General features: G+C 36.7%; 1 protein-coding gene across 1 annotated transcript in view; it reads right to left on the minus strand.

The window, feature by feature from the left end:
* Positions 1 to 14,696, minus strand: part of LOC149806628 (uncharacterized) — a 74,678-nt gene that overhangs the window by 34,464 nt on the left and 25,518 nt on the right. The window contains exons 5-7 of the mRNA XM_089955891.1: positions 12,107 to 12,316; positions 11,448 to 11,563; positions 4,109 to 4,229 (exon numbers count right to left, since the gene is read on the minus strand). Of these exons, the coding sequence (XP_089812017.1) occupies positions 4,109 to 4,229; positions 11,448 to 11,563; positions 12,107 to 12,316 (447 nt within the window). The remainder of the gene's footprint in view (positions 1 to 4,108; positions 4,230 to 11,447; positions 11,564 to 12,106; positions 12,317 to 14,696) is intronic.

The following is a 14,696-nucleotide window of genomic DNA, read 5'->3' on the forward strand; positions in this document are numbered from 1 at the left end:
TCCGTAAGATTGACCAGTTTTCAGTAAGGTGTAACAAAATATCAATAACTGCTATAGTAAAGCTTGAAAATGTAATTAAAAGTTTGATGCGACAATAAACATTATGTTCAACTGAAATGTTTGTAAAGTACGCATAGACTTTTTTTACCACTAGCACAATTGCACAAACTTTAGTTCCAAACCTTATGCAACTCAATGGCTTGTTGCTATCTCTCAACTTGATGTAATTCTTGGAAATTCTTTTTCCATTTCACATGATGATGGCAATAATCTCCCACCACGAGACATACACGAATTGGCACATGATGTCCAATAAACATAATTGTTCCATGGAACCCATAACCAGACCTGCACCTCCATGCAGTGCTCAGTAATGATAGGTAATCTCCAGGCCCAAATAGAAACTTTATAACAGGAACTCTCTGCACTAAAATCAAAGAATCTACACAGCATTCAAATGGTTAGACCAGGTGCAAAAATAGTGTGCCAGGAAACCCAGACAATTCAATACACAAACATGTCAAAGGACCAAAACACAAGAGCCTTTCAGGGCACTCAGACCATACCAAAACCAACTATTAGAAAAAAAATTATTACACACACAAACAGATGCAACCTCACCAATTAAACAAGATGACTCTCTTCTACAAGTATTAGATGAGCAGAGGCAAAAATCAGTTAAAGCACATATTGTAAACACTGACCACCATATGGCTCACTCAACATCAAATCCAAGTACAGAAGGAACTGCTCTAAAGACAACCTCCAATTACCCACAGCAAGAAGCTAAATTAAATACAAATACTAAATAAAACAGTCACCAAACTCTCAGTCAGTCTAGTCATGGAAATCAAGAAGTTCAACCAATGCATCTGAATCCCCCACTTGTCAAAATCAACAAAAAGACATCTCTTCTTATAAGATAGTCAATAATCAAAGAAGTGAGAACAAGAGGGGTTCAACTTTGAAAGAAAAGATAGGGAATCCAAGGAGTGTGTGGGTGTTCTTCTCTTTGTAGACAGGAACATTAGGAACATCTCACTGATTGTGAGATTATTGGAGTGGAGAGTATTTGGACTGAAGTAACCCTTGCCCAATCAAAGCCAATACGCTTATGTTCAGTTTTCAGCCACCTAGTTCCTCATGTGATAGGACTGATAGATTTGAGGTGCAATTTCAAAAAGCATTACTAAAGGAAGATTTAGAAACAATCATATTAGGCAATTCTAACACTGACTACATGAAAACTCCACCATTAACAGGGATCAGTAACTCTGGAACTTACAACTTAACTCAATTAATTAACAACCCAACTAGAGTAACAGATAAAAGTGCTACTATCATTGATCATGTTAATACTAATAAACCTGAAAACGTAAGTGAAATTAATGTGTCAGTGTATGTATGGAGTGACCTCTAACCAGTCTGTACAACTAGACATGTTCCCAAATCATCTAAAAATGGTCAACACATTGAAATACAATACAGGGTCTTAAAACAGTTTGACAAGGAAAAGTTCTTAAATGACTTAGTTTGCAAACCCTTCCACTCAGTCTCCAATAATGTTGATGTCAACACTGCCTTAGACAAATGGTATCAGATGTTCAATGCAGCCTTAGACAAGCATGCCCCAAAATAATAACAAAAATGGTTAAACACCAAATTACATCCAAGTGGATTACCCCTGAAATCAATGAGGCTAGGCATCTAAGAGATAATTTCCACAAGAAAAAAGACATGAAAAACTATAGAAAGTGGAGGAATAAAACTAAGCACCTGATAGATAAGCCAAAAGAGAACTACTATAAACAGGCTATTGATGAAAGTAAGAGTACCATGACATTGTGGAAGCATCTAAAAGAGCTGAACCCACCCAAGAACAGTTGTTTTCCCCCTAGACTTAAGCAAAATGATGATATAGTAACATCTGTACAAGACATAGTGGAAATGTTCAACAATCTCTTCATTAGCATCTCCAGTAACAGTATTCAGAACCAGACTAACATCCCAATTGAACTTAATGCTCTTCTATAATTTATAAGAGCTAACATTTCTGATAATTATTTTTCAATAGTTAATGTTAGTGAAGATGAAGTTTCTGATATGCTCATTAAGGTGAATATTAATAAATCCTCTAGTTTGTAAAGTATTGGTCAACAAATCTTAAAACTGCTGCACTAGTAATAACAAAGTCATTAACGCATATCATAAATTTAAGTATAATGAGTGGTGTGTGTGTGTGTGATCTGGATTTTTAACATAGCTTTAATAATTTTTCAGTCATATCGCTACAATGTCTGCAGTGTGACAGTTTATAGTGATGTCTAGCACTGGGGCATCATGCTGCAGACATGTAGCATGATGTCCCACCCAGTCACATTATCCAGACACCAGGCCGACCAGTCCTAACACTAACCTCTTAATACTGAGTGCCAAGCAAGGCAGCTGGTAGTACCATTTTTGTAAGCCTTTGGTATGACTCGATTGAACCCATGACCTCCTGCATCCAAGGCAGATGCTCTAATCACCAGGTCACTGGAGCGGTTGTATAATAATTTTCCAAAAACATTTAAATGTGCAAAGGTTGCACCTATCTTTAAGAAAGGAGAAAAGGAGGATCCAGGGAATTACAGACCAATATCAATTCTACCTGTATTGTCAAAATAATTTGAAAAGCAAGCAGCTAATCAGGTCTATAATATTTTAAAAACTTACTCTCCATTTTATAAAGCACAATTCGGATTTAGGAAAAAAAATGACTCATGTCAAAAAGAACTTACCAAATTAATTGATCTTTGGCTGAAGGAAAAAGATAATGGACATATGACTGGAATCTTTTTCCATGACATCCAGAAAGTCTCTGATCTTGTTGATCATGAAATTTTGCAAAAGTTGAACTGTTACAGGTTCAACCACCCTTCTTTAAACTGGTTTAGATCATACCTAAACCAAAGATCTCAACAAGTAAGCATTGGCAATATTAGCTCTAAAACCTGCATTACTTATTCAGGGGTCACTCAAGGATCAGTTTTAGGCCCTCTCCTCTTTCTTATCTATATCAATGATCTACCATAAAATAATGAATTCACAAATAGAGATTTGTTTGAAGATGATGCAACCTTGTATACATCTAGTTCTGATATAGAAGTTATCCAAAATAATAGAGTTCAAAACTGGGCACAACAAAGTAGGATGGTAAAAAATGAAAGTAAAACAAAATGTATGATTTTTGGGACATCACAAAAGCTACACAAGTTAGGGAACCCAGAACTGTCTCATTCAATAAATAATCATCCGTTAGAAAATGTCAAACATGAAAAGCTTGTAGGTGTGTCTTTAGATAATAATTTACAATGCGATGACCATATTGATAAGCTTTGTAAAACACAGTCATCCAAAACTGCTATACTCAGCAGAATCAAGAAATATTTATCTATGGAAACTCGCAATCTATACAAGTCATATATTCTTCCAACAATGGATTATTGTTCAAATGTATGGGGACATTGTGCTAAATCTCAGCTTGACAGGATTTATAAACTTCGGAAACAAGCAGCATACGTAATTTTAGATGCATTTATTGATCATTCCTCAAAAGCACTGTTTACAGAACTCAAATGGTTCACGATATATGAAAGGATAGATTTTCACAAGGCAGTTCTTGTATATAAATGTCTACACGGAACTGCACCAGAGTATCTTCAAGACTTAAGGCCTTTTTCAACTCAATACCAGTTGAGATCAATATCACATGGAAACCTTCTAGTACCAAAACCAAAACTGAGCAATTTAAAAAAAGCTTCCAATACTCTGGTACAGTTCTGTGGAACAAGTTTCCACTACATGTAAAATCTGCTGAAAATACTGCAGTATTTAACAAGAGATATCATGAACATGTACGTGTGTTTGATAGAAAATGGAATTTAGTATTTTAATACTAAACATGCTGAAATAAACAGTAATTATTTTTATCTTTCATATAATGTGCATTCTTATACTCTCCTTAAGAGGGCCTCAAGGGAGACTAGTCCTTGACTAATGAGTCACCCTCTATAAATAAAGTATTATTAAAAGAAATGATACACAGTCTAGTACAGATGTAACTTACTTCTTGTAAGCACCAGCCTGAGGGGACCGTTATAGATACTGTTGAGGGAAACACAGTCAGCAAAACGGGACATGACCCAGCGGATTTTGTTCTGTGCATCCTTCTGGTTCTTCAGAGTCATCTAAATTACAGGAGAGTCACAGTTTAAACACTAAACATCATTTGGGTGTTAGCTGTATAGGCTTCAATAAGATGCAATGGGATCCAAATCCTGTGTACACAGATCATATGCTACTGGAATACTGAATCTGCTGTAAAGTGCAGCAATGTGAAATGCTGGGAATACTGTGAGGCTGATTATACAAGCATGAAATTTAACATGCAGCTAGGGTATGTCACAAAGAATACTTTTTGCTATAGGACATTCACATAAATTTCCTCTGATGTAAATGGCAAGCATTTTCCAAGATGGCTCACATGCATTTAAATGTTTCCCTAAATCTTGCAGACTGGATCCACTTGTGGGGTGGCAAACTTGGTTATGTATTATTTTTGTTACATTTCCATTTATAATAACTGTACAAGGATTAAAGATGATATAATTTATATATTTAATGATATAAGGCTGAAACAAAAAACATGTGAGCATGATGCTAACAATGATGATGTTCTTTCTGCCAGGGCTGCAAACATAGTCCATAGAGATATCATCAAAATGAAAGCAAGGTTCAGTGGCTCAATTGACTCCAAGTGCCAGGATGGGTCTGTGCCTATGTCATTTTTGGCACTAGTGGCTATGATTCTTAATGGCCTAGACATGAAAACCATTAAACTACATGTCAGTGCCACAGAAAACTCTCACAAATTCAACGTTGTTGAGGTTCAACAGATCTGTACATTGTTTACAGACAGCTATTGCAACAAGTGCTGCTAGGCACAGTCACGGATGAGAAATACCCCTGCCTGTGTATCAAGATTTAATGGTTCATTTGAAAACTTGCAAGTTAGATCTAGTGGACATTCTGCTCCACACTGGACTGTCAATCTCATATGATTGGGTTCTGCACATCTCCGTTGACCTTGGTAACAACATTTATCAACATGGTAAGATGGACAGCTGTCTGCCCTCAAAAACTCTGATAAGGCCTCTTCAACACCAGTGATATAGACAACACTGACCATGGAATATGCCAGTTCCAACATCTAAGTAATCTGGTCAGTGGAGTGCAATGGACTATAATGGTCCCACCAAGCTGCTGCCAAAAAGACCCTGGGACAAACACCAGAGTCATACACCAGAGTGCTACCAGTTGCTCTGTATAGTAAAGACCCACCTGTGCCAAAACTGGAAAATCCAAACAAAGCAGCCTTTAAGCTCAACCCTCAGCCCATGCACATGGAATACAGACAGTTGGAAAATGAGAGGCAGCTGGTAGCTGCAGAAACATTCCAGGAAGCTGAAAATCTCTTGGGCTGCATATCACAGCAGCCAACGGGTAAATGTATCAACAAGAGTAGCATGGCACTCCCTTGCTCCGTTTCTTCCATGATCAGGCCCTGTCACTGGCCATGATTCACCATTCTATTAATGTATTTAAGAATAAGAAATTCTGAATCCTGGACCAGGTGCCCATCACCACTGTGGATCAGTCTCTGTGCACACTTGTAAATTAATCCCAGTGGTCATGGCCAACAAGCCATGGTGAAGAGCACTTTGTTTTGATACTTGGCATGCTGGAGATCTTGATAGCAGTTCTTAGGGCACTTGGAGACCATGTGGAAAACAGTACACTTGTACCAACCAGCGCTGCCATGTCTGGAACAGCAAACTTATTCCAGAGAGCATCCCATGGGAGAAGCATTTGACACTCTCATGGTCCACAGCTAGTGTTATTTATGTACTCATGCAGAAAGTTTACAACCAATCAGCTGCAGCCTTAAAAAGGGAGGCAATTTGATGTCCCTGGAAAACTGATGCACTAACAAAGCTATAGCAAGTTCCCAGTTATAGTTTTGGTTCATTATCATCTAGCTGGAACTTGAGGTGAGGACTTTTGTGAGAGCGATATAAGAGACATATTTCCTATTCTATAATGATGCTTTTGTCAAGATCATTCAATGGTTCTACACCTTGAACCACACCATTTCTACTATGTGAATTCTATTGCATCTATGCAACATAGTTATCCTACACCTTTACTGCAAAAACAGACATGCATTCTCTGCTATAGCCATAGACCAGGCCCATCAACAGATAAATGCCACAGTGAAATGTGATGGGTATGACTGAAAATACTGATGGATCGTATCTGGGACCAAGATGGCCTTGGTGATTTGAGAGTTCGAAGCCTCAGTGGAAAGGCACATGACATATCTCTGGCATCATGTTGTGCCATGTGCATGTAGACATTTTGCTCAAGATGTTGAGAGGAGTGCTGATGAATCTATTGTGATGACAGCAGTAACCTCCTTTTACTGGACAGAAGAGACCTTGCCAATCCAGCTGTTATTAACACTATACAAAAGATTGAAATAATTTGACAAGGTGTATGATACTCAAAGAATGCCTTATCAAATAAAGCATGATCAATTACTGATCTCACCAAATGGAACATCACCACCCCATTCAGTTGATCTCCAATGAGAGAAGTCAAAAACACAGTTACAGCTGCCATCCCTCAAGAACCATTTTCTATTTTCCAGATAATATGTTTTATCTCTGATTAAAGATGGAGACCTCAATATGTTTTTTTTTTGCACATAAAAACCAAGCAAGTCCACCAAGGCTATCACAAATGGTTAAGTTGTGAACTGGGCAACAAAATCTATCTGGTAGGTTACTTGGAAGACCTGGTCTCTGCACAAGATAGTGTTCTTAATCCCACCAGCATCATTATTCTTGATGTGACTCCTATCATCAGCATGCTATTACCTGGCTTTGCAAAAACATTCAGTGATTATGGAATGCAAGTGTTGCTGCTGAACATCAAATCCCATCTCTAGCTAGCAAGCAATGTGCAACCAGTACTACCTGGACAGTGTGAAAGCAGGTACACGAAGCAAGAGGGGGAAAAGAATTCAGACATGTATGGAGCCATCAAGTGCAATTCTCCTAATCTGGTATTAGTTTTCTCAAATTGATAACGAAAGATAAAGATGTTCTCTCTTCAAGTGATCAGTCTAGCGGCCATGGACAACAACAAGCAAGCCATCAGCAGACATAACTCTAGTGTACTTAAGGAACTCAACCTCGAGTTGTGTCTGGTCTTGCATTCATGAGGAGGCCAATGCATCATTCCTCCTCCGTATAAAAGATGCTGTGAAGTAAAGGCATACCAAAGTGTTAATACACACAAGGTCATTTTGGCAGTGACACAAATCCACATCCTCAACATCCCTAAACTGTGGGTTGCCTTTGGAACTAAGCAAAAACATTCGATTCTTAACAGTTATGGAAATACTGGGGTCCTGTTTCATGCATTTACTGGGTGTAACAAGGTGTCATCCTTTGGATGAAGAGGGAAGAAAACTGTGTGAGACAAATGGAAAGCATACAATGAGGTCACACCAGCATTCTGTGCTATAGGTGCTACACCTGAGTACACAGAAGGCTGATTAAACTACTGAACTGCTTTGTGGTCTTACTATATGACTATACCTGCAGCCAGAAGTATACAAACCAGACTTGCAAAGAGCTCTGCACTCAGAAGAGCAAAATATTTGATGACCTTTCCCCAACAAAGGCAACACTCATCCAGCACAAAAAGAGGGATGCATACAAGGTTGGTCACTGCTGCTCCCAGATGATGATTGCAGCTCCTCGGATTCAGATTCCATCGTGAAGTGGGGCGGGGGGATCACAAAAATGATAAATATGGGTGGGAAATATGCTGGACAATTCTTCCAGTAGCTATGAAAACTTGTGGCAAGTGAAGTGCTAAACAGCATGCAGGGCTGCAGAAGAGAGTGCAAGTGCCATGAGGTTGATCTCCATTGCACTCACCTTTGTCATGATAGTGAAGAATGTGCTCAAACCTAGCATGACTGTTTTCCAAACACTGCATTTAACTGCATGTTATCCAACTGTAGTTGTTGAATATGATCTTGTAAGCATGTGTCTTTCCTCAAGAAACTGTCACATTTAATATGTTTAAACCTTATAATATGAAACATATCAATTATATTATTTCATCCATGTACAATTATTATAAATGCAAACACAACTGATATACAACCTAATAAAGATTGCAACCATGCTAGTGGATACAATCTACAAAATTAAAGCAGCATTTAAATGGATGGTGGACATCTTGGAAAATGGTTGCCATTACTGTCACGGAAGAAATATGCAATTGCCCTATAGCTAAATATGGATATATCCTAGCTGTTTACCAAATGTCATGCATGTATCACAAACTATCCAATTCATTCACATACCTGTGCAATGTTAGCATAATGTGCTACTATACCAACCACAGTTTTTAATAAGTAAAAAATACTTCACAAAGAAGAAAAGTTATTAAACACAAGAACAAATGATGCTAAGACTAATAGTTTTGAATCACACAGATTTCCCTGAGCTACTGAATTAAAGCTCACCTAGGGAGTTTCTATTAGGTTACCATTTGATTCTATATTAACTGCACCATGTGAATGAACTGGATAGTTTGTGTACAGGATAAATGAATAATTCTTTTAAAATGTTACGATCCAAAGCCTCTGTACCCTGTTATCTATATTATATAAGTGATCTGACATTCTATTGGTGTGTGAAACCTGCCTTGTTATCTATATTATATAAGTGGTCTGACATATTCTATTGGTGTGTGAAATCTGCCTTGTTATCTATATTATAAAAGTGATCTGACATATTCTATTGATGTGTGAAATCTGCCTTGTTATCTATATTATATAAGTGATCTGACATTCTATTGGTGTGTGAAATCTGCCTTGTTATCTATATAAGTGGTCTGACAAATTCTATTGGTGTGTGAAACCTGCCATGTTATCTATACTATATAAGTGTTCTGACATATTCTATTGGTGTGTGAAATCTGCCTTGTTATCTATATTATATAAGTGGTCTGACATCCTCTATTGGTGTGTGAAATCTGCCTTGTTATCTATATATGTAAGTGGTCTGACATATTCTATTGGTGTGTGAAACCTGCCTTGTTATCTATATACATAAGTGGTCTGACACATTCTATTGGTGTGTGAAACCTGCCTTGTTATCTATATACATAAGTGGTCTGACACATTCTATTGATGTGTGAAACCTGCCTTGTTATCTATATACATAAGCGGTCTGACATATTCTATTGGTGTGTGAAATCTGCCTTGTTATCTATATATATAAGTGGTCTGACATATTCGATTGGCGTGTGAAACCTGCCTTGTTATCTATATTATATAAGCCAGGGGTGGGCAAACTACGGCCCGTGGGCTGCATGTGGCCTGCCATGGGCTTTTATGCAGCCCACCAAGGGTTTTCATGTGGCCTAGGAACAAGTCATCATTCGCACTGACTCTGTTTATGTTACTCTGTTTATCAAATAAATGTGCTTCTTTTGAAGTTTAAGTTTTCAAATATTAACAACATATTAACAACTGAAAATTAATTATGATGTTATTTAGAAAAACCTTTTGTTTTTGCTATTTCAAATACTAATTATTTTACTTAATGAACTATGCGGTCCACGACAAGGTGTAAATTTGTGTATGCGGCACTTGCACCAGAAAGTTTGCCCACCTCTGATGTAAGTGGTCTGACATATTCTATTGGTGTGTGAAACCTGCCTTGTTATCTATATATATGTGGTCTGACATATTCTATTGGTGTGTGAAACCTGCCTTGTTATCTATATATAAGTGGTCTGACATATTCTATTGGTGTGTGAAACCTGCCAAACCTGATCATAACAATTTTATTGAATACTCTAGTGCTGCCCCCACAAAAAAGGATACATTCATTTGACTGTCATCTTATTACTTACACAATGTAATTGCATCAATACAGTTTAAAGTTTGGGGTTTACTAATGTCCAATTAAAATAAAAGCTTAATATAAACCTTGATACAAATAATGGTCCCGTTTTTATTTCACAATCAGCAGTGAGGTATAAAAGATATTTTGACTCCCAGATGCAAAAGTAGATGTCACATTTTGTGATCAGTGACATCACTGCAGCACTTTCTGATACTAGTGCTTATAAATTCAAAATACAAGACTAGAACATACTGTAGCAAACTTCAAGTGCTACAAAAATTAACTTGTGGTACAGCACTTCTGTACAATTATGGTATGTATATAACATCCAGAGATTTGGTGGTGGGAGTGGGTTAATGCCCTTTTTCAGCAAATGGTAGGTTACATACATGGTGGCCAATATCTCTGGTGGAGGAGGAACCAGAAAATATTCTTTCACATACCCAAGCAGGTCAAGAAAAGACTTGAACCCATACAGACAGAGGTAAGATGTGTAAGTGATCTATAAAAGAGAGGGCCTTACACCACTCGGCCACTAACATACAAAGAGACGGCCTTACACCACTTGGCCACTCTTGGCCCCTAACATACAAAGAGAGGGCCTTACACCACTTGGCCACTCTGGGCCCCTAACATACAAAAAGAGGGCCTTACTCCACTTGGTCACTCTGGGCCCCTAACATACAAAGAGAGACAATGCATAATTTTACATGATAAATGTAATATGTAATCCCTAGTTAATAAAAATCGTCGAGCAGTTTGCACTGTCAGAAATATGTTAAGTCTAATTATCCCTTCACAATTCCATGAAACCAAGCTAAGCTATTAGCCATTAAATATAAAAAGTAAATTCATGATCCCCAATCTGGTCAAGTTTTCAGAGCTATGAAGATAATAAATCCACAATGTTGGGCTTGCAAATTTCCCATTAAAAAAGAATACCAAATTAGTTAACCCCCATAATAATTTGCTTATTTAAAACTAAAAAACCTTATTTATTGTCAGTACAGCTGGGCTCCTATATTTACATCCAAAAATAAAATTCCATCAAAAAAGCAAATTACATTTTTTAACTGTTAAATATTACAACATATACACACAACATGACCTTACAGGTGGCATGCCACATGGTTAATTGCAATTCAGCTCAATATATATTAATATTCTGACAGCAAAATGATATCAGCCAATGCTCTGATTAGTTCCCAGAATCCAAGTGATGATTTTTGTCTCTCATGTCTCACAACAACAAATGAGGACATTACCAAAAGATAAGATACTGAAGCTATTGTGCTTCCTCCTCACTTATTGTAACATGCCAGGTACATTTATTGTAACATGCCAGGTACATTTTTTTGGTAGAATACAATATTTAAAGTCAATAACCTATCAAGCATTGTGCCAGTTTACCAAGCATTTAAATCTTTCTCTGTTGTCCTTCTGCACAGTATCAGCGATGGCTGCATAAGTGTATCCAATACCATTTCTCACCGCAAACCATGTACCCATACACTGGTATCTGACCTCTGAAATGACAATAAGCACCCCTTCAGTTAGGACCATTTAATTTTAGTGACAATTATAAAAAACTAGAAGTGTTAAAACTTTATTTCAATCCTACACCATGCCAAAGGTAAGTGGTAGAATTTAGTGACCTACATTTCTATGAAGGTATTGAGTTTTAAATGAGAGTCACTTATTTTCATAGTTCAGAAGAATCCTATTATACCATCCACAGGCCTAGCAACAATAAAGATATATGTTAAGTCTCAATTAAAGATGAACAGCTAAGAAATGAGTGAAAACTTGAGTATGCATATATTATAATTACAATTATTTTTAAAGATATAATTTGCTTCAAAGAATTATATTTTCTGTCGGTAATAAACCAGCATAGTTTGTGTGGAGGCAGTGGTTATATCATCATTAAAATCACAGATGAATAGCTGTTGGATCCTTAAATACACAATATGCAGCAACTCCAAAATCCACTAATTTAGTACCCCACAACTAAAAATGAACTCGCAATAAATTTGGTACAATTATTGTAAATTTTCAGCCCGTCTTACGTCTATTGGCAGATGTGGAAACGTCTCTGCAAGCTGCATACTTCATCATAAAGACCTGATTGTCAACGTAGGCAGAACCCGGATCTTGACAAGCTTCAATAACGCTGTTAGGGTTGTCACATATACCTCCTCCTCCCTGATCCACTTCATAGGTGAATTGATATACACCCTCAAATGTTGAAATGCAGTTGATAGTCAAGGGAGCAATTCCTGGAAAAATATAAGACATAAATTCAAGGCATTTCTCAAAATGTTTATCAGGTAACATGGCTTTAGTACAGCATAAAGAAACTCAGCAGTTGTATTCATATTTTTTTTGGTGGGTTTTTAAAAAAAAAACTACATTTTAGTATTTTCCAGTATAATGGCCATTAAAAATGGCATGCAGTTCAGTGAGCAACTTCAGATTACTGGGGTTGGTACAGCAAGTAGAATATATCATAGTGCATGTTTTGCAACTGGACCCTCTCCATGTTTACTGATTCATCTATTAAGGTTTTCTCATAGACTACTGGCAACCTGTTGTAAACCTACAAAGGCTCGGTTTTCCAAGTTTGAACTTTGTGACTCATACAGCTTATTATTAAGGCATTTCATGCTTTATTACTGAAAAAAAAAAAGCTCATAAAAAAAGATGCCAACCATTACCAGGGTACTCGGGTACCCGCCAGCTGATAACAACCTGGGTAATAACATGAACAACTGGGTATCCATTTTAAAAAACTTTCCAAGTTCAGATCGAGACACAGAATAATGATCATGGTTAGAGACTCGCGTCGTGTGTGCATTTCTTCATCATCAAAGGGGCTTACAGTTTACTTCACATACATATACTACATAATAACAGAATAATACAATCCTTTCTCACGTGACCTATTTAAGAATCAATGCTGATATTTCAAGCTCAACCATCCTAACTTCTTGCCCATCCATGGTTCATGGGCCATATTTTTTGCACTTTAAGTGCACTTGTTTTGAAATCCTGATGACATTAACTGAGTCAACACTTTTGGTCAGTAGCGACAGCAAGTACTGATTAAGAAATATTCGATGAAATAAACCTTAAACATGTACTACAATTCAAATACAAGAAAGCACGATAGAAATGTCTGGTTTAAATAATGCCATTTTTGCCTCAAGTTTGTGGCCCTGGAGCGAGTGTTAGCTGTTCAAGTCATTGTCACTGTTCAGATGTTTGTTTACTGAACATTTTTTATTTGCGGGAAACCCAAGACATATTTTTGCTGTAGCAAAGGCAACAAAAAAATTTGGTTACTGTAACATGCGCTTCATACACCATGTTATGAAAAAAATGAACAAAATGGGCAACTATACAGGATTAAATTTTTCACTGAAATATTCAAATATATGGGAAAACATTTTTTTCAAATTTAATAACATTGAGAAAAAAAGCTAATAAAAAGTCACATGTGTAAATGTAATTTTTGCATGAATTTTACATGAATACAGTAAAATTTGCTAAGATTAATACTGGAAGAGACTGGAAATCAGTTTAAATTGCCACATAATTCTGGTCCAAAATATATGTGCTGATCAAAAGAATTTTTCTTTAACATACATGTACACTATCTACTCTGTTAATTAGTATTAATATCTGATCCCAATTAGCACATCACTGAATACTCATCAGACTGATCCCAATGAGCACATCACTGAATACTAATTAGACTGATCCCAATTAGCACATCACTGAATACTAATTAGACTGATCCCAATTAGCACATCACTGAATACTAATTAGACTGATCCCAATGAGCACATCACTGAATACTAACTAGACAGATCCCAATTAGCACACCACTGAATACTAATTATACCGATTCCAATTAGCACATCACTGAATACTAATTAGACTGATACCAATTAGCACATCACTGAATACTAATTAAAACTGTTAAAACCAGTTATGTCAGTGGACGATATTAGTACAAAACTAAATTACACATGACCTAAATGAAAATGTTAACATCAATTTTTCTTCCAATCGCATGGAGTTGAAAGTAGGTTAATGATTATCAATGAGAATTCCTTTCCACCTTTAAAATGAGAATGGCATACAATTACCCTCAGCTTTGCCAGTAACCAAATAAGACTAATCAATGAGAATTCCTTTCCACCTTTAAAATGAGAATGGCATACAATTACCCCCAGCTTTTCCAGTAACCAAATAAGACTAATCAATGAGAATTCCTATCCACCTTTAAAATGAGAATGACACTCAATTACCCTCAGCTTTGCCAGTAACCAAATAAGACTAATCAATGAGAATTCCTATCCACCTTTAAAATGAGAATGGCATACAATTACCCTCAGCTTTGCCAGTAACCAAATAAGACTAATCAATGAGAATTTCTATCCACCTTTAAAATGAAAATGACATATAATTGCCCACAGCTCTGCCAGTACCCAAATAAGACTAATCAATGAGAATTCCTTTCCATCTTTAAAATGAGAATGACATTCAATTACCCTCAGCTTTGCCAGTAACCAAATAAGACTAATCAATGAGAATTCCTTTCCACCTTTAAAATGAGAATGACATACAATTAACCCCAGCTTTTCCAGTAAC

The sequence above is a fragment of the Sinohyriopsis cumingii genome, chromosome 1, assembly GCF_028554795.1.
Source record: "Sinohyriopsis cumingii isolate HCF-2022 chromosome 1, ASM2855479v2, whole genome shotgun sequence".
Taxonomy (NCBI): Eukaryota; Metazoa; Mollusca; class Bivalvia; order Unionida; family Unionidae; genus Sinohyriopsis; species Sinohyriopsis cumingii.